Below are 19294 nucleotides of genomic sequence, written 5' to 3'. Positions count from 1 at the left end.
GCAGGGAGGACAGTTAGAGGCCACGGTAATGATTTAGGCAAAAGATGATGGTGGCTCAGACAAGGATGGTAGGCAGCTGTGTTAAGTGGTCAGATTCTGGATGGATTTTGAGGGAAGAGTCAGCAGGACTGACAGAGTAGGTACGGGGCATGAAAGAATGAGAGGAGTCTAGGATAACCCAAAAAGTTTGGGCCTGGGCAATCAGAAAGATTAGAGTTGTCATCTATTGAAATGAGGAAAACTGCAGAGAGATTTTGGGGCACGGAGGTTAGAACTTCGGTTTTGTATACGTTTAATTTGGGTGTGTTCGGGGTGGTATGGCCGTAGACTGTATATGTTAAATTTGAGATGCCAGTTTGACCTCTAGAGGGAGATACCAAGTACAGAGCATTCCTGGGAGACGTTCGGGTAGTGATACAAATTTGAAAGTTGTTACAACACAGGTAGGATTTAAAGTCACAAGAGCGGATGGGAAGAGGTCCGCGGCACGAGCCCTGAGACCCTCGGAGAAGCATCAGCAAAGAAGACTGAGAAGGAATGGCCCTGAGCCAGAAGAAGAGCTGAGGGAAAGTCATGGCCCAGAAACCTAGTGGGGAGGGTTATTTTTTTTAAGAGAGAGAAAACAATCATCGGTGTGAAATGCTTGGTCAAGCTCTGGGCTGACAGCTGGGAGCCAGGAGCCTGCCTTGGATTCTGGGTCTCCTTCTCCCTGCCCTTCCCCCCGTTTGTGCGCGCGCGTGCGCGCGCTCTCTCTCTCTCTCAAAAATAAATCTTGAAATAAAATTTTTTAAAAATGCTGCTGATAGATCAAGTAAAATGCGGACTAAGAAATATGACCGTAGGGTATAGTGACATGGAGGTCACTAGTAACCCCGACCAGAGGAGTGATAGGTGAGGTAGTGAGAAGAAAATCTGACTGGAGCATTTCGAAAGAGAACTCGAAGCAACGAGTCCACACAACTTTTTCCAAAAGCTTTTCTAAGTGGCAGCTGAAAGGATGTGGGGGTTCAGAAAGGGTTTGGAAACAACAGAACCTACTCTCAAGTTTAAATTACTCTTCTCAGGTCATTACGCATTCACTTACTTTTTACAGATAGTCACTTTGGAGAATCCGAATTTAATACAGTTTTGAAGGACAAAAATAATTCTAATATAGCCAAGGGATCGCTGTCATTGGGACTAAGAAATAAGGCAATTTTTATCTGCTGTTAGAAACAGGGAATCAAAGTTTAAATAGATTAAACCTTCATAAAATCAGTATGAGTCCAGTTACACCGGTCCCATGATAATTTCAAAACTATGTATCTGTTCATAAAGCTGAATTTACCTTGGTGTTATCAAATGCTAACAGGAGTGTCCTGCCATTTGTTAAAAAGATTTCTACAGCATTGTCTCTCAACTGCCACCAACGCTTGTGAACTTCTTTAATTTCTTCATATGTCCAGGAAAATGATGCTGGTTCCAACTCTCCCTGAAGGCTCTGAGACAAAGGAAAGAAATGAAACTGTTTGCTTTACATGAAATATAAATGATCACTGCAATTTTAGATTTTTAAAAATCTGAAAATGAAAATGTCTTCCTTTTGTGGCAAGACGGCAGATAAGATTCCCTGAGCCACCCCCGACCCCTCCCTCCCCAACCACGAAACACTTCAGAATACTGGATAAACGTTAAGGAATTAAAGAAATACGGGCTTTATTTTGTAGGGCAGTTTTAGGTTTGCAGAAAACTGAGCAGAGAGTGTAGAGAGCCCCCATGTATTCCTGGCCCAAACTCAGAATTTCCCTGTGATTAACATCTCCCATTAGTGTGATTAGCCTGGTGCCTTTGTAATAACTGTAGAGCCAATACTGAATACGTTATTCTTAACCGAAGTCCACAGTCTGCATTGGGGTTCAGTCTTGGTGTTATGGTCCCATGGGTTTTGACTAATGTTTACTGAAATGCGTCCACCCTTACGGGATCGTACAGAGTTCCCTTGTGCCCCACCTACTCACCCGCCCCTCCCCCTCAGGCTCCTGGCAGTCACTGATCTTTTTACCATCTCATAGCTTTCCCTTCGCAGAATGTCACGTGGTTAGAATCACACAACATGTAATCTTTTCAGACAGACTTCTTTTAAAGCTGAGCTTGCGGGACGTAAGGGAAAGTGAAATCCCCAGGAGCCAAAAATAACAAGAAATTTGAAAAACAGCAGTGAGGTAGAAGGGATGCTGGGGTAGGCTGGCTGTGCGTCCACATGCACACGCACATATGCACACACCCCAGCTTTAGAAACTTAGTGACTTAGGTTAACATCCACTTGAAGAAAGCAGATGAGGCCTTGGAGTTCTCTGGGTCAGAGTATGGAAGTGAACGTACTTCATTCAAATATCTAAAACCATTAAGGGACATTTTCCTGATGACAGACAAACACACGTGTCCATCAGTAAAGAGGAATAAGCAGGAGCCTGTCTCTTCTGGCCCGGGGACTGGGTGAAGAATAGAAAACAAGCCTCTCCCTGAAGATTCACATGTGGGTCTGCCCTCCCTCACATGGGTCTGGGTTAAAATGAGCCTAAGGGCATGGCCTGGGAGCTCCCCAGCGATGACACATAGTCCCCATGCCTCTGAACCTTCCCGGAAAGGCAAAGCACTCTCCTGCAAATTCAGCCCCATTGACTAAGCTCACAGATCAGCACGCACCAAGTAGCTATGTTCCTCTCCTGTGTGGTCAGCAGAAGGAAGGAAAAGATAAGTGGCCACCAGAAGGCTGGATCTCCCTGACAGCATTGATCCTAGCCTCCCTCAACAGATCTCTACATTTTAGAATGAGGGGTTAGGGGCCATAGGTCCCATACTTTTTTTTTTTAATGTTTATTTATTTTTGAGAGAGAAAGACAGAATGTGAGTGGGGGAGGGGCAGAGAGACAGGGAGATAACAGAATCCAAAGCAGGCTCCAGGCTCTGAGCTGTCAGCACAGAGCCTACGTGGGAATGGAACTCACGAACTGTGAGATCATGACCTGAGCTGAAGTCGGCCACCCAACCAACTGAGCCACCTAGGCACCTCCATAGGTCCCATATTTTTTTTTTTACCATCACTGGGCCCTTCTCAAAGTACAAAATGAAGAAAACTTTTAAAACAATTTGTCTAAATCTTTTGTAAATTGCAGTTGAATATGTGAATTATGTTACTCAATGCTTTTAATAGAAAAATCATGGTAAAAGCTCCTACCAAAGTTTGAAACTAGTTAGGATTTATCGCGTCAAATTAACCTGCATCCGAGGTTGGTTTGTTTTCATCAATTTTCCCTTTTGGAAAACTGCATTGACTTTCTCTGTTGTGTTGGAACAGGGGCTCAGAGCGAAATTTAGAAAGCAATTGCAATGACTACCTTATCCCAGGCTCTTCATCCTTCTAAAATCTTATTTGAAATTTTTAAAATTTGAATTGCTCTGTTGTATGTGTGCTATACTATTGTGCTAGATCCCAACTGACTTTTAGAAGTAGGGGTAGTAGATAATTACAAATGAAATTAAACTCTAATGAAAATGTAATATTCTCATATATAAAACTGAATTCCTTCTTAGTGTGCTTCCATATCCGTTCATTCATTCAGTTCAGCAGATGTTAATTAAGCGTCTACGAGCAAGGTGCTCTGCTAAGTGCTCTGCATGAAATACATCTGTGTAAGATGAAAAGGGGGCACAAGATACTTGTACAAACATTTAAAAGGCAAGACAGCAGGGGCGCCTGGGTGGCTCAGTCGGTTAAGTGTCCGACTTTGGCTCAGGTCATGATCTCAATGTTCTTGAGTTTGAGCCCCGTGTCGAGCTCTGTGCGGACAGCTCAGAGCCTGGAGCCTGCTTGGGATTCTGTGTCTCCTTCTGTCTCTGCCCCTCCCCTGCCTATGCTCTTTCTCTGTCTCAAAAATGAATACACATTAAAAATATACATTAAAAAAATAAAATAAAATGCAAGACAGCAAATGTCACATAGAAAGTAGAAACAAATATTATAAAAGCAGAGGAAAGAAGGATCTTTCAAACTATTAAAAAACAAGAGTATTTTTAGGAGAGTTTTAAAAGGGGGAAATGTCATCTTTTGGATCCAGGAAAGTGTTGGCTCGTGTATCAACTATTAAGTTCCCTGGTTGCTAAAAAGAGACATCTTGAAAAATAATGTGACCATACTTTTACTAGCTGGGATAAATGCTGTGGCAATTGCTACATAAATCACACTAAAGAATGCCTACTCAATTTTGGGGGCTATATTAAATATTTTCATGACTTTTTTCATATTATTTATTTTACAGCAAAATTTTATGTTTTAGCTCATTATTTTTTGAAATAAAATATGTATTCACTATTAAACCACATGTCTTCTTATTTAGTATATCTTTAGGAATTCCTGGTCTTAGAAATTTTCTGAAACAAAAAGCCTATTTCTCTTACTACGGGGATCTCTAAACAATATTTTAATGGTCTACAAACTGATTCAGATGGATAAAAATATGTGAATATATATATATATATATATATATATATATACACACACACACAAAATATGTGAGCTAAGAGTCATTTCTGTAATTTTCTGATTAATATCAGTACTTCCAGTAGAATAAAAATTATGATACCAAGACATGTGACTATCAGGATTAGTTAAGTTATTCAATTATACAACATTTTCCTTTCTTTGTGAAGGTAAATATATTTGATAGTGAATTGGGAGTGGCAGGGAGTAGTTTTTTGTTGCTACTGAGAACAGATAGAAGGAATAAATTAAATAAATTAATTAAAATAATAGGAGCACTTTATTGTTTTCATTTTCATTTTATTTTTTAAAATAGTTTTTAAAGTTTTTCTTTTAATTCCAGTTCATTGCCATACAATGTTATAATTAGTTCCAGGTGTACAATATACTAATTCAACTGTTCCTACAGCCCCTGTGCCCATCTCAAGCGCCCTCCTTAATCCCCATCCCCTGTTTCCCCCATCCCCCCCCCCCCACCTCCCCTCTGGTACCATCAGTTTGTTCTCCATAGTTAAGAGTCTGTTTCTTGGTTTGTCTCTCTCTCTCTCTCTCTCTCTCTTTTTCCCCTTTGCTCGCTGTTTTAACAGGAGCACATTAGAATCTAAATCATAATACTGACTGCTATGAGGTCAGACTGTAAGCCAGAGGAGATGGTATGGTCTTTTAAAAAATATCTTTAAAAGAAAAAGTTTGGAATTAAGACCAATCTGCACACCAGAGTGACAATATATGAACTCTCCTAAGTTCTACCTGTTTGCCAGTTATAACGAATTTATACATTTTGGGAATTTGTCTAGGTTTATATAGGTGCAAACTTAAGCCTCTACTCACCGAACTTTCAACTGTATCAGAAGCATTATCTTGCACAAAATACATTCCACATTTACCTATAGAAAGTAATGGGATATGAGTTTAAAACTATATGTGCACTTTTATCATTTTTGATTACAAATATGACCTCTGGAGTCAATTGGCCTGAATTAAAATCCCAACACCCAGAAACAGTTCCTGTCACTCAATAAATATATTTTTTTTAATGTTTATTTTTGAGAGACAGAGCATGAGCGAGGGAGGGGCAGAGAGAGAGGAAGACACAGAATCGGAAGCAGGCTCTAGTTTCTGCGCTGTCAGCACACAGAGCCTGATGCGGGGCTCGAACTCACGAACTGGGAGATCATGATCTGAGCTGAAGTCAGATGCTTAACTGACTGAGCCACCCAGGCGCCCCTCAATAAATATTTTTTAATGGTATCCATGAGATTTTGGGCAAGTTGTTTAACTTCTTTGTGTCTTTACTTAATAAAAAAAAGGGGGTGTGGGGTGCTTGGGTGGCTCAGTTAAGCGTCTGACTCCTGATTTCGGCTCAGGACATGATCTCATGGTGGGGAGATCAAGCCCTGTGTCAGGTTCTGTGCTGACGGTGTGGAGCCTGTTTGGGATTCTTTCTCTCCCTCTTGCTCTGCACCTTCCCTGCCCGCACTCACGCACACACGTATGTTCTCTCTCTCAAATCAAAACAAAAAACCCCTAAAATAATTTTTTAAAAGAGGGGTGAAGGAAGAGGACTTTATTTCACAGGGTTAATGTGGGAATTAAATTAGAATGTATGTAAAATGCTTATAACGGTGTTTGGCACTCAGTGTTAAAAAAATGTTGGCCATTTATTGCTACTCTTCTTATATGACTAATACATTAATTTTATTTTCTCACACATTAACTGAAGTCAACTTGTAAACAAATTTTCTAGTCTAAGAGGAAGACTTAATTTTTATTTAAACACTCAATAGGGCAGAATAGACCTTAGAAGACAGCCCCCAGTTTTCTCTGCTTTATAGGCTGGCTGTGTTAGCACATGTCCCTACACCACGTATCCAATTGGTGGGAATTTCTCTGGGGCTCCGCCCTGTGTGCCGGTCACCCGTGAGCACTGAGCACTGTTGGCTCAGAGAAGGGAATCACTTGCATCCCTGTGACCACAGTGCTTAGTCCTGGCCAGCCTGAAGCTCTGCATGTTGAGCCTTGGAGGCTGTAGCTTCAGTCTACGACTCTCAAATTGAAGGGTACATCAGAATTGCTGGAGGGCTCATGAAATGCAGATTTCTGGGGGTGCCAGAGAGTTTCTGACTTGATAGGTGTGGGCCGGGGCCCAAGAATGAGCATTTCTAAGAAGTTCCCATGTGATGCTGATGTTCCTGGCCTGGAGACCAGGCTTTAAGAAAACAACTGGCCTGTAATATACAAATTAGTTCTTTAAGGGAACAGAGATCTAGTGGTACAACTTTATTCCTTCATATCTTGAGGAAAAGATTTCTCACTGAATGAATCATACAGATATCCAAGGATTGACAACCTTGGCCTTTCTCTCAGAAGCACAATAGGGAGTATAAATTATGAACTATCTCAAGGTGGATATATTTCTTATGCACAGGTATATCTTTTAAAACAGTAGGCATGTGAGTATATCAATAATTCCTCACTTTAAAAATCAAAATTGATATATAATAAAAGGAATGTTTAAATACAAAAATGTGTACTTATGAAAAAAGTCAACTTTATAAAAATTAAAAGGCTATTCATGTGCTTTTTAGAAAATAAGATTGCCACTTCCTGACATTTGTAAGTCATATAATGTTAAGGCAAAATTACTGATGTGATGTTAGAGAGAGTTTATTTGATTCAATGGCATTTCTGCCAAACAATGCTTCAAATCGTCTAAGAATAAAATAAGGCAGGGTGAATATGTGTAAAACTCTTCAAAATGTGACTTACCTAGTAACAGCTCACCAGCTGTCTCTCTAGACGGTGCAACACTGATACATCTTCGATTCACTCTGTCAAAACATATATAAAATTACTATGATTAAATGTTTTGACCAATTTTAGAAAGTATATAGTATAAGCTTTATTTATCTAGTTAAAGATTTCAGCCCAGCACACTAGAGTTTCAAAAGCATGAGACGTCTTGCCTAAACCCACATGAAAATATTATCTTGTATTTTAACATTCTGGTTGAGGAGAAAATGAAATTTTTAGAGAAGGCTCGGAATTCCTGTGCCATGTATACAGGATATAGGCATTCAGTTTTTTAGGAGAAACTTTAATATTTTGTATTTTCTAGTAATTATGCAAACATTGGGTCATGCCTCTGGTATTTCAAACACATGAAAGCATCCTAGTATTCTAGGAAAAACGGGATTTAGACTCAGAAAAGTTCTTCTCCTCTTTAGACAAGGAACTCACCTCCTTCGAATCTCAGGTTTTCATCTAATAAACGGGCAGGGCAATTATCATTAGTGTCATAATGATAACCTGTCGTTAACATACAAGGACCCATTTAATACTCAACAATACTCTGGTACTTTGGGCGTTATTCCCTTCCTCATGTAACAGATACGGACATGGACACAGGAAGGCTAAGTAACTTGCCCAAGGTCAGACATGTAGTAAGACGAGGAACTAAAATTTGGACGTTCAGTCACCGTTAGATGGCGTCACGCGGAAACCATACCCATTTCACAGAGACCTTAGGACCAGTCAACTGCCAAGATACACACGTGCAGACAAGGGCCAGAGCACGGTGACTGAAGCCCAGTGAGTCCTCGCCATTGAGGATGTCTTTTCCTTTTGGATTTTAGCCATTCGACTGTGTCCTCTCTTGAGCCATATCTAGGGCCTTTCCTAAAACCCCAGCAATTATCTAAAACAAATATTACACAAACACTACAATAAACTATTTAAAAAAAATTTTTTTTAAATGTTTTATTTATTTTTGAGAGAGAGAGAGAAAGAGAGACAGAGTGTGAGCAGGGAAGGGGTAGAGAGAGAGGGAGACACAGAATCTGAAGCAGGCTCCAGGCTCTGAGCTGTCAGCACAGAGCCCAATGTGGGGCTCGAACCCGTGAACCATGAGATCATGACCTGAGCTGAAATCAGAGCTTAACTGGCTGAGCCACCCAGGCGCCCCTACAATAAATGACTAAAGTCTTTCTGACTCCTTCAACAAAAGAGAGAACATCTTATGGATTCACACTTACCTTATAGACTCACTTGCAGCTTTGTCTTTTACGGTCGAGGAGAAAGAAGAGTGAGTTTTATCTTCAAACAGGAAAGAGAGTGGTGGTTTGACCACATCTGCTAAGGAAAAAAGTAGGTATTATCTTTATCTGATAACTACAGTTATCTGCTACATTTGGATGCTGAGTCAAGAAGTCATTATTACCTTCTGATTTCTGTCTATCCCGAAGGAGATACTTATTTGGAATAGTTAAGTAACATCTCTGTAAACGTCTCCTCTCTCGATTTGGTCCTTCTGTTGGATCCAGTTGCCAGGAAGTTGGATAGTACAGGGGATCATACCAGGCCACTCTGCAAGGGGAAATAAAAGAATGTTTTAAGTGGCAATCTATAGTACTTGGAGCTGTAAATAAAATCATTACAGAAATTAAATAATCAAAAGTGATCTTTTCAGTTAAAACCCTCAACTGCTCAAGTAATTAGACGAGGAAGTGCATAAACATAGACAATAGAATAAGATAGAAAGCATAGACAATAGAATAATATAAAAAGTAAATGTCCTTCTGCTCCTGAACCCCGGCCTTCTAGTCCCCGCCTGGAGGCACACTCTGCCACTAGTTTCTTGTTCCTCATAAATTTTTAAAAAGATATATCATGACTACTCTGCTTTAGCAACATGTATGCTTTAGCAATACATTGGACTTAATATGGCTAAAGAAAAAAATCCATTTCCAAGTTAAGTTTCTATATTTCCCATTTTGCCTACTATCTAACAAATAAATTGGTTCATTGTTGTAGTACAAGCCATATTTCTTAAGATGTTTAAAAAAAGTTAATATTTTATTTTAATTTTTAATAAAAAATGCTTAATTATTTTGTGAGAGAGACAGTGCACTTGGGTGCATATGCGAGTGGGGGAGGGGCAGAGAGAGAGAGACAGAGACAGAGACAGAGAGAGAGGGAATCCTAAGCAGGCTTCGCACTGTCAGTGCAGACCCAATGTGGGGAGTGAGCTTGCAAACTGTGAGATCATGACCTGACCCCAAATCATGAGTTGGACACTTAACCAACTGAGCTACCGAGTCGCCCTCAAAATAAGTTAATATTTTAAATGAAAAAATAGAGAACCGTATTGAATATATTTTCAGAAATAGATAAGAGAAAAAAAAAATCATCCTTAACCCTACTACCCTAAACATACCACTTTCTGGTAGAAATTATTTTTTTTCATTTTTAAAAATTGCAGTTATAATTATTACATATATACATTTCTATACCCTTTCTTCTTTCACTGGACATACTTTAATCTTTATCGTCACCATTGAAAATGGCTGACTAATGCATGGAGGAGGTGCATCATAATGTATTTAGCAATTCTGGCATTATTATATACTTGTTTCCAGTTCATTCACTAGCATAAACAATGCAGAGATGAAAACCTTTACATTTACTGCCTTTATATATTTTGAATGTTTTCCTTAGGACAGAATCACCAAAATAGGACAACTGGAGCCAGAAATAAAATGGTTACAGGATTCCTGGTACATGCTGTCAAAGTGTGCAAAGCCACCGGACCTCTGACCATGGGCTGCGATATACATTTCTTCCTGCTCTGGGTATTAGCACCTAAAAAACTTTATAACAGAAAAGGTAAAATATGGCTTGTACCATATTTTATGGTAAGATGGTAATATTTCAAGGTTTTAAAAAATCAAATTAGTCTCTGGCCACATGGAATATTTTCCTGTTTATTAATTCTATTTGTCTTATGTAGAAAAGTGTAATCGCATCTTTTGCTCAAACTTTTCAGATCTTACAATTTACTTTTAAGTTGGCATGAATTTTTAAAACCATAAAAATATTAACTCTGTGGGGGTACCTGGATGGCTCTGTAAGTTAAACATCCGACTTCAGCTCAGGTCACGATCTCATGGCTCGTGTGTTTCGAGCCCCACATCAGGCTCTGCGCTAACAGTGTGGAGCATGGTTGGGATTCTCTCTCTCTCCCTCTCTCTCTGCCCCTTCTGTGCTCTCTCTCTCTCTCTCTTAAAATAAGTAAACTTACAAAAAAGTAAAAAAAAGTTAATTCTGATTTGCTGAAAATAAATTTTCATTTTGTTGCTGTTGTTATAGTTATTAAATACACTGGAAAAAATTAAAGCTCAAATCTATTTCTTTTTTTTTTTTTTTAACATTTATTTATTTTTGAGAGACAGAGTGAAATAGAGCATGAACGGGGGAGGGGGAGAGAGAGAAGGGGGGACACAGAATCCAAAGCAGGCTCCAGGCTCTGAGCTGTCAGCACAGAGCCCGATGCGGGGCTCAAACTCACGGACCTTGAGATCATGACCTGAGCTGAAGTTGGTCATTTAACTGACTCAGCCGCCCAGGTGCCCCTCAAATCTATTTGTTTCTTCTTGGTAGTTTGTTCTATTGTGTTTGAGCTTAAAAAGTTATCCATCTATCAGAGTTGATAAATGCCCTATTTTCTTCCACTTTATAAACTTAATGAATTTAATTCTTTTGCTCACCTGGAATTTTCTTTAGTGTATAATGTTTAGTCCATTTTAGCACCCCAAGTCATTCTAACCAGTTATCTTAACCAAATTTAGAGAACACCTTAATTTTCCTCTTTTCATGATCTGTGATGCATCTTCTAAGTTTTATTATTAAAGTCTTACCTAGAAAAAGATCTATTTCCCAACTATCCCGTTTCAGTGATTTCTCTATTCTCCTGCAAAGGTTATATTTTAAAATTAAAGTCAACATGTAGATTTTATTATCTGGAAGAGCTAATGCCTCGCTTTCTCAGTATCCCTGCCCACCCGCCCCTGCCTTGTCCCTAAGAATTAAAAAAAAAAAAAAAAGATTCTTACAGGATTATATATAGATTTCATTATTTCATGATGAAAGAAATCACAAGTGATTAAACAGAAAATATTTCAACTAATGAAATAATGCTGTGAACGTTTATTCTGAAATGGAAATAGCGTCTGCCATCACCATAGAAAACAACAAAGGCCCACTCTGCTTACCTATCATGCGTCAGCTGTTGGATAAGCTCCTGCCAGTGTCTGCTGGCACTCAGATCTACCTTGTACATGCCTCTGATATGCTGGATCACCTTTTTCCTCTCAATTCCCTGGGACAGAGATACTGCCTGGGTGATATCTGCAGCGATCTTAGATATATCCTTTGATTTTGAATCCAGACGCTGAAAGAGACTAAATAAACAAGCAAGGCTGCTCGTAAGGGAAGCCTAGGTGGGACGTTAAGGAGCTATGGAAGCATGATACTTGAAAACTAAAAGTACGTGTGAAATCTAGTGGATTCAGAAAGGCATGACTTTTAGAACACATAAAATCCTACCTTTGTTGGTTATTGTTAACTGTTTTCTGCCAGGTGTCTTTATTCGTACCTTCTTCAGTTTCATATTTCTTTTGTTCCTAAAAGATTTGGATAATAATATGCAATATAAAACTAATTGTTTATCATTTAACACTGGCACAAAGGCCAACAAACTAATTTCATTTTTTATTTTTTTTAATGTTTATTTATTTTTGAGAGAGCATGAGCAGGGGAGGGGCGGGAGAGGGGGGGCGGAGAGAGAGAGAGGGAGACACAGAATCCGAAGTAGGTTCCAGGCTCTGTCAGCACAGAGCCTGACGCGGGGCTCGAACCCACGAACTGCGAGATTATGACCTGAGCTGAAGTCGGATGCCCAACCGACGGAGCCATCCAGGTGCCCCCCAACAAACTAATTTTAAAACCAAGTTAATAAAGGAAAAAAATAATGTCCCCAGGAGACCAGAATATTAAAATACAAATAGCCACAAAAATAATTTGATAACTTCCCTTTGCTTCTACACAATCTGGGGCACAGATATTGGGGTGGGAGAATTAAATGGGCTGCCAGACCTAATGCCCAGGTGCTTGCTTCTTTATTTGTTTCGAGGCGGATGCTTCAACTTGCTCGTCACTATAAAAATCTTTCCTTCACCGAAAGCTACCGAAAAGGGATGAGGATGACAACAGAGGATAAAACACTCCTTGCAATAGCCTATTTATTCTCTCATAATAAAAAAACATCATTTCAATAAAATTCATCATAAATGATATTCCACAATAAAAAAATCTTTCACTCTTTAACTACATTCAATGGGATCTCCTTAGAAAACCGTGTCTTATGATTTCACTGACTCACCTCTTTGATCATTTTGATAAGGTCTGCTTTTGTTGTTGCACTGGGAGGGAGATACTTATGACCACACAGTTTTAGAGCATTCATAAGCAATTCCGCTGAGCCTAGTTCTTCTTCAGTCAATTCATCTTGGTGATTATGTATCAACTCTGACAAATACAAAACTAACTTGGCTCCATGCTTTAAGAAAAAGAAACACTTTTTTAAGTCATACAGTATTTTTATTTCTTACATTTAAATTGTTTCATAGTGGTTAAGTTAAATTATATACTAGATTTATTTGGTAACATTGGGTTTGAATAAAGAAGCTGCAAGAGACATGTTGGGGACAACTGAAAAAATTTGGTTATGCATTGAAAATATGATGACATGAGGGTGTAAACTAATTTTGTTAGGTACGATGATGTTATGGTTATGTAAGAAAATGTCTTTTGAAAAGATTTCTGTAATTTACTTTAAAATACTTCAAAACAGAAATGATGTCAATATGATAAAAATACTACCAATTGTTAAATCTAAGTGATGGCTATATATTAATACTCATTATACTATTCTCCATTTTTCTTATGATATTTGAAAATTTTCATTGTAAAAGGTAAAAGAAAAAAGAAAGAAAAAGAAAAGAAGGAAAGTAAGAAAAGAAGGAAAAGAAAAACAAGCAAATGAGCTTTGGGGGAAAATTTTTTGGAGGGGATTTGCTAAAGAAATATAGCAAATAATCTTGGGATAAAGGAAAATATTTCTTAGTTCTCAGAGAAAAAAAATGAACTGGAAGGGAAACTCTCCTCTGAACCTTCAGGTAAGAGAATTATGCTAATTTATTCTTTCTGCTTTGATTTCTGGTTGGTAGACTAGAAGTTGGTGAAACTTCCAGAACAAAACCCGTTTTTGGATTAGCTTGTAAGTACTCATTACTCCCTAAGGGACACAAAGGTGAAAAACTCTAAAACCAGTGAGACCTCAGCACTCAGTGGTCTGTGCATGTCCAGAGAAGGGTTGATCTAGGCCAGTCTTTTATGAACTGCCCTATAACCGAAATGAGAATGTTACTCAAGGTACTGACAACTGTCTTTCGTAAACCTACACCTATTTTAAGTGGCCTTCCATGCTATAGATCTTACACCTAACTGTTATGTGTACACTATGTGTTATTTCAACATTAATTATGCCAACAAGTGAAACATGCAGAATTTTACTTTTTACAAATTTACACTGATACAAATGCCACTACATTTGGCTTTATGACATTTTAAACTATGAACAGTATTAAATGTCAACAAATGAACTTGAGAACTCTTACATTGTGGGTGATATTTAAATTAACACACTGAATCGCATCGTGTCATTTCCCAAAAAACATAAGATGAACATATGCGATGATGGGAATAGCAAAGCTCATTTTAATGCAACATTTTAATTTAGTCAGGAGACAGCTGCTACCTGACCAAAAGAGAAAAAAGAACAGACACTCTACGAGTAAAAGGCCAGAAGAGTTGGCAAATAAAGAGAAATAGTAAATGGCTAGACTATTTTCATATGTGTGTCTTTTTTTTTCAACGTTTATTTATTTTTGGGACAGAGAGAGACAGAGCATGAACGGGGGAGGAGCAGAGAGAGAGGGAGACACAGAATCGGAAACAGGCTCCAGGCTCTGAGCCATCAGCCCAGAGCCCGACGCGGGGCTCGAACTCACGGACCGCGAGATCGTGACCTGGCTGAAGTCGGACGCTCAACCGACTGCGCCACCCAGGCGCCCCTTCATATGTGTGTCTTAAAGGTAATGCTCTTGATGTAATCTAAAAATAGTTTAGTTCGGGGCACCCGGGTGGCTCGGTCGGTTAAGCGTCCGACTTCGGCTCAGGTCATGATCTCACGGTCCGTGAGTTCGAGCCCTGCGTCGGGCTCTGTGCTGACAGCTCAGAGCCTGGAGCCTGTTTCAGATTCTGTGTCTCCCTCTCTCTCTGCCCCTCCCTGTTCATGCTCTGTCTCTCTCTGTCTCAAAAATAAATAAACATTAAAAAAAAAATTAGGGGAGCCTGGGTGGCTCAGTCGGTTAAGCTTCCGACTTCGGCTCAGGTCATGATCTCACTGTCCGTGAGTTTGAGCCCCGCGTCAGGCTCTGTGCTGACCACTCAGAGCCTGGAGCCTGTTTCAGATTCTGTGTCTCCCTCTCTCTCTGCCCCTCCCCTGTTCATGCTCTGTCTCTCTCTGTCTCAAAAATAAATGAACGTTAAAAAAAAAAAACATTTTTTTTAAATAAAAAAAAATTAAAAAAATAAAAATAGTTTAGTTCAGTATTCAGTGACATTCTCAAATCACCTTGAAAAACTACAAAAAATGTTTTTATTCATCCTGAATATCCAAAAAAACCACATAATTTTCTTAGATACTTAAGGTGTTTCTAGAATCTCATGCTAACACCTGATCAATAATTTATTGATTGTAGTTCCTGGGTCTAGAAAAGGTGTTATTAGGGATGGATGCAAAAAAGGAAAAGTCTTGTTTTCAGCCCTCAAAATACTGATTTAAGGAAATGAATCTATTAAACACAAATCCTTAGAAAATAATAAAACACTAAAATGTGTGAAAATAAAAATTTCAGGGATGTGTCTAAGAAGGAAGAGCTCTGAATGGACTGAAGAAAGGGGGGAACGTTTTGAAGGTGGGGCAAGGGCGACGGGCATATGGAGAAATTGACAGACGGGTATACAGACGGACAAGGAGAGGAGGGAAGGTCCTTCGTGCTGAGCGGACAGCACGAATAGAGCAGCATGTCAGTAAGGATACATAGGATGGGCAGAGGTTACAAGAGACAAAGATGAGCCGATCTTAAAAGAGGAGGCGCTACAGACTGAGGAATTAATCAGACTCAAGTAATAACGACAGGAGAGAGGCGTTGGGCTTTAAAAATCAAGTAAATTCCAAATGGAGCTTGTAGGCAGCTCTAAAAGGCACAAGAAGGTCCCTAAACACTGTTATGAAATGATCTCTGTGAGGTACTGTTTAAAGGGCAGAAGAGTGTGCATAGTTCGCTATCTTTCTCTGTGTTGAGAAGGGGGGATAATATATACACCGTGTCTGTGTGTACACCCTCTCTGAATGTGCCATGTTTCAGCTTTGATTTTGGAACCAGATAGACATTTCACATAATTAAAAACGAAGTTGAACAAATAAAACCCAATGGAATCCCTAAAAATAGAAAACCAATGGGAAAAAAAGAACATCACTAGTTAGGTGAAGTTGGTGGCATAATCAAATAGAGAAAATTATTTGAAGTGCTTTTACAATACCGTATTTTCATGGTACACTAAGGACAAGAGAATCATGAAGAATTCTTAATCTGCATTCACTGGGCTTGTTATTAGTGATAATGTTGGTCATCTTATTTTGAAAACGTTATATATACAGAGCAAAAAAGATAGAGCAAGTAAGTATCCTGATGGCCTCAGGAATCAAGATTATCCACATTAATAAAAGGAAATACAAATATGAAATTCAAGAAAATGTGAAAATATCAGTATGAACTCATGATTCATTTTTTTTTTCTAAAAAGATATGTATTTCCTAGCTTTGTCCTAGCTGAGAAGAAATGACAACCAAGCAGAAATGAAGGTACTTAGTCCCCAGATTTGTAATTTCTAAAACATTTTTAATGCTATTCTTTTTTTTTGTAATTTTTTCCTTAATGTTTATTTCTGAGACAGAGAGAGACAGAACATGAGTGGGGAAGGGGTAGAGAGAGAGGGAGACACAGAATCAGAAGCAGGCTCCAGGCTCTGAGCTGTCAGCACAGAGCACAACGTGGGGCTCCAACTCATGAACAGTGAGATCATGACTTGAGCAGAAGCCAGATACTTAACTGACTGAGCCACCCAGAAACCCCTAGATTTGTTATTTCTAAATACCATTATCCCATGAAAAGGAAACAGAGGCTTCTTGGGGAGAAGTCTGCTTCCAGATCTGGGAAGGAATGTGCAAGATGAGTCAGGACATTCTTGTGTTCCAGAAAGCAAAGAAGTTAATCGCATTGACTTGATAAAAATTGAAAAGGCTATGTTAAAAGAGCACAACAACTTGAATCTACAGAGGTGTTAATTTGAATATCAAATGGAATAATAACTGGAAAGGTTTGAAACTACTCATAACATGTATGAAAAATACCTGATTTCATAATGACACCTCAAAAATAAAAACAAAGACAAAAACTGGAGGTTGTTAGGGCACCAACTCATTATTCTAAAAATTAATAAACAGGGAAAAGAAACAAGCTTTTACCTGGCCCTTCCGACAGACTACATTTTGGGGTCGCCAAATAGATGATAAGAGAATATCCCTCCCTACAGAAAAATTAGTGCTAAGAGATGCTGGTGGAATGAGAAACCCTGAAAGATCACGATTTTACAACTCCTAACGGAAAAGTGGATCTTGGTAACGATCATCAGTGGCAGCTAAAACTATTAGGTTAAAGATTGAGGGTGAACTTTATAATGAATGGATCAGGCTGACGACGTCTGGAAAACCAGGGCAACTAGACATTCTCTGTCTCCTGCTATGCTGTAATGGAAAATGCAAAGTACTCTTAATAAAGTAGTCTTTTAAAAAACAAACACAAAAGCAAACATGAAATCAAGAGCAGGAATCTAGTCAAGCATCTAAACCGGTATCCTAAAGGATACAATCAGCTAAATCCAGAATATGGGAAATTCTACAAAAATGACCCAGTTTCATTAACATAAATGACATTTTAAAAAATGGTTGGGGAGGGTGATCACCATGGATTAAAAAGATTTAACATACTTCAAACAAATACTTTATGTGGGCTGGCCTTGTCTGGATCCATAATCCAGCAAACTATTACAAAAATTCTAAGAAAATTGGGAAAATTTAATGACTGAGTATTAGATTATTCGATTAGATTACTGTTAGAATGGATTATCGGATGTGATAAATTAAAAAAAATTTTTTAAATGTTTTTTTTATTTTGGGAGGGGGGTAGGGGCAGAGAGAGAGAGGGAGACACAGAATCCGAAGCAGGCTCCAGGCTCTGAGCTGTCAGCACCAAGCCCGAAGTGGGGCTCGAACTCACGAACCGCAAGATCATGGCCTGAGCAGAAGTCGGACACTTAACCAACTGACCCACCCAGGTGCCCCTTGAGTGTGACAAATTTTTTAAAAGTCCTTATCAATCAGAGATGTAAAGGTAAAGGTATTCACAGGTGAAATGATTTGATACCTGAAATTTATTTCAAAGCACTACAATGAAAAATTAAAGCTCGGTAACGGTCATGTGGGTCTCTGATTTCTCCCAACTTTTAGGTATGTTTGAAAGTTGCCCTAATAATCTTAAAAACCAGGTAAAATAATGTGGTCTTGAGGTGGACAGGAGGTTATTGTAAGGATCTGAGCACAAGAGGTGGAAGTTTGAATTAGGATGAGGCGGGAAGAAAATAGTTAAAGACACAACTAAATAAATGACTGGTCTTGGTGATGAAATGGATTCAAGGGAGAGGAAAAACTCAACCGTGGTTCCAAGCTGAACTTCATAAAGACACCACTGACAGAGATGATGCAACAGAAAAGGGGAACGGGGGTGGGGGAAGGAGGACTGTCAACTCCCGGGCTGTGTTTTGATGGACGGTAACTCTGTGGAGTATAAAGGCTTGAAGGAACATCACTGCGAATTCTCCACTGAAGGAGACTGTGGGCTGGATGTGCTTTTGCCTTGGGAGAGGGAAGACAGTGCCCTGAGGGCACGTGAGAGAATCTTAGCATTAGAAAGAACAGGTAAAAGCACCACTTCAAAACTATAACCTTTTGGTTCTTGATATATGAGTTTCCCAGGGAGTAAAAGGGATACCTGTCGGTATGTAGCATCGATTACTGTATTTATAGGTGTACAATTTAATACAGTAAAGCATACAGATATTAAGTGTTCATTTCCGAGTTTTGACAACTGCATACATCCATTTAACCACCACCCCAAATAAGATATAGTACATTTTTATTGCCCCAGAAAGTCTCCTAATGCCTCTTTCCAATCAACTCATTCTCCCTCCCCCTTCCTGACAGACTCAACTACTGTCTTGAATTCTGTCACATTATCTTCATTTTGCCTGTTCTTGGACTTCATATGAACAGAATCACAGAAATGTGGGCTTTTTTGTATTTGCTTGTCCTCTTAGTCCATACAATGTCTTTGAGCTTCATTCATAATGGTAGGTGTATCTATAGTTGGTTTCTTCTTATTGCTGTATAAAGTCTTTTATATAAATATATCACAATTTGGTTATACATTCTCTTGTTGATTGACAAGTTTGCGGCTTTTAGTAAAAAGGCTGACATGAATATTCTTATACAAGTCTTTTTATGGACATATGTTTTAATTTCTCTTAGGTAAATATCTAAAAATGAAATTTTAGGGTCACAGGTTAAATGTATGTTTAATTTTATAAGAAACTGCTGAACAGCTCTTTAAAATGGTTGTACCATTTAAACTCTCCATCCAGCACTCTTTAAGTGTTAGAATTTATAGACTGAAATTCTTTTAAGTATGTCAATTT

The 19294-nt window shown here is 38.8% G+C and overlaps 1 protein-coding gene across 2 annotated transcripts in view; it reads right to left on the bottom strand.

Annotated features, from left to right (window-relative positions):
• Positions 1-19294, bottom strand: part of LYST (lysosomal trafficking regulator) — a 180556-nt gene that overhangs the window by 44086 nt on the left and 117176 nt on the right. Inside the window, exons 32-39 of one of the 2 annotated variants that reach the window (XM_043596252.1) lie at positions 12738-12914; positions 11903-11979; positions 11569-11757; positions 8739-8884; positions 8554-8653; positions 7289-7350; positions 5351-5406; positions 1328-1480 (exon numbers count right to left, since the gene is read on the bottom strand). In XM_043596252.1, the coding sequence (XP_043452187.1) occupies positions 1328-1480; positions 5351-5406; positions 7289-7350; positions 8554-8653; positions 8739-8884; positions 11569-11757; positions 11903-11979; positions 12738-12914 (960 nt within the window). The remainder of the gene's footprint in view (positions 1-1327; positions 1481-5350; positions 5407-7288; positions 7351-8553; positions 8654-8738; positions 8885-11568; positions 11758-11902; positions 11980-12737; positions 12915-19294) is intronic. The other variant, XM_043596253.1, reaches the window with a different exon arrangement.

This window comes from Prionailurus bengalensis, chromosome D2 (genome assembly GCF_016509475.1).
Source record: "Prionailurus bengalensis isolate Pbe53 chromosome D2, Fcat_Pben_1.1_paternal_pri, whole genome shotgun sequence".
Taxonomy (NCBI): Eukaryota; Metazoa; Chordata; class Mammalia; order Carnivora; family Felidae; genus Prionailurus; species Prionailurus bengalensis.
This window is presented reverse-complemented; position numbering and strand designations above follow the sequence as displayed.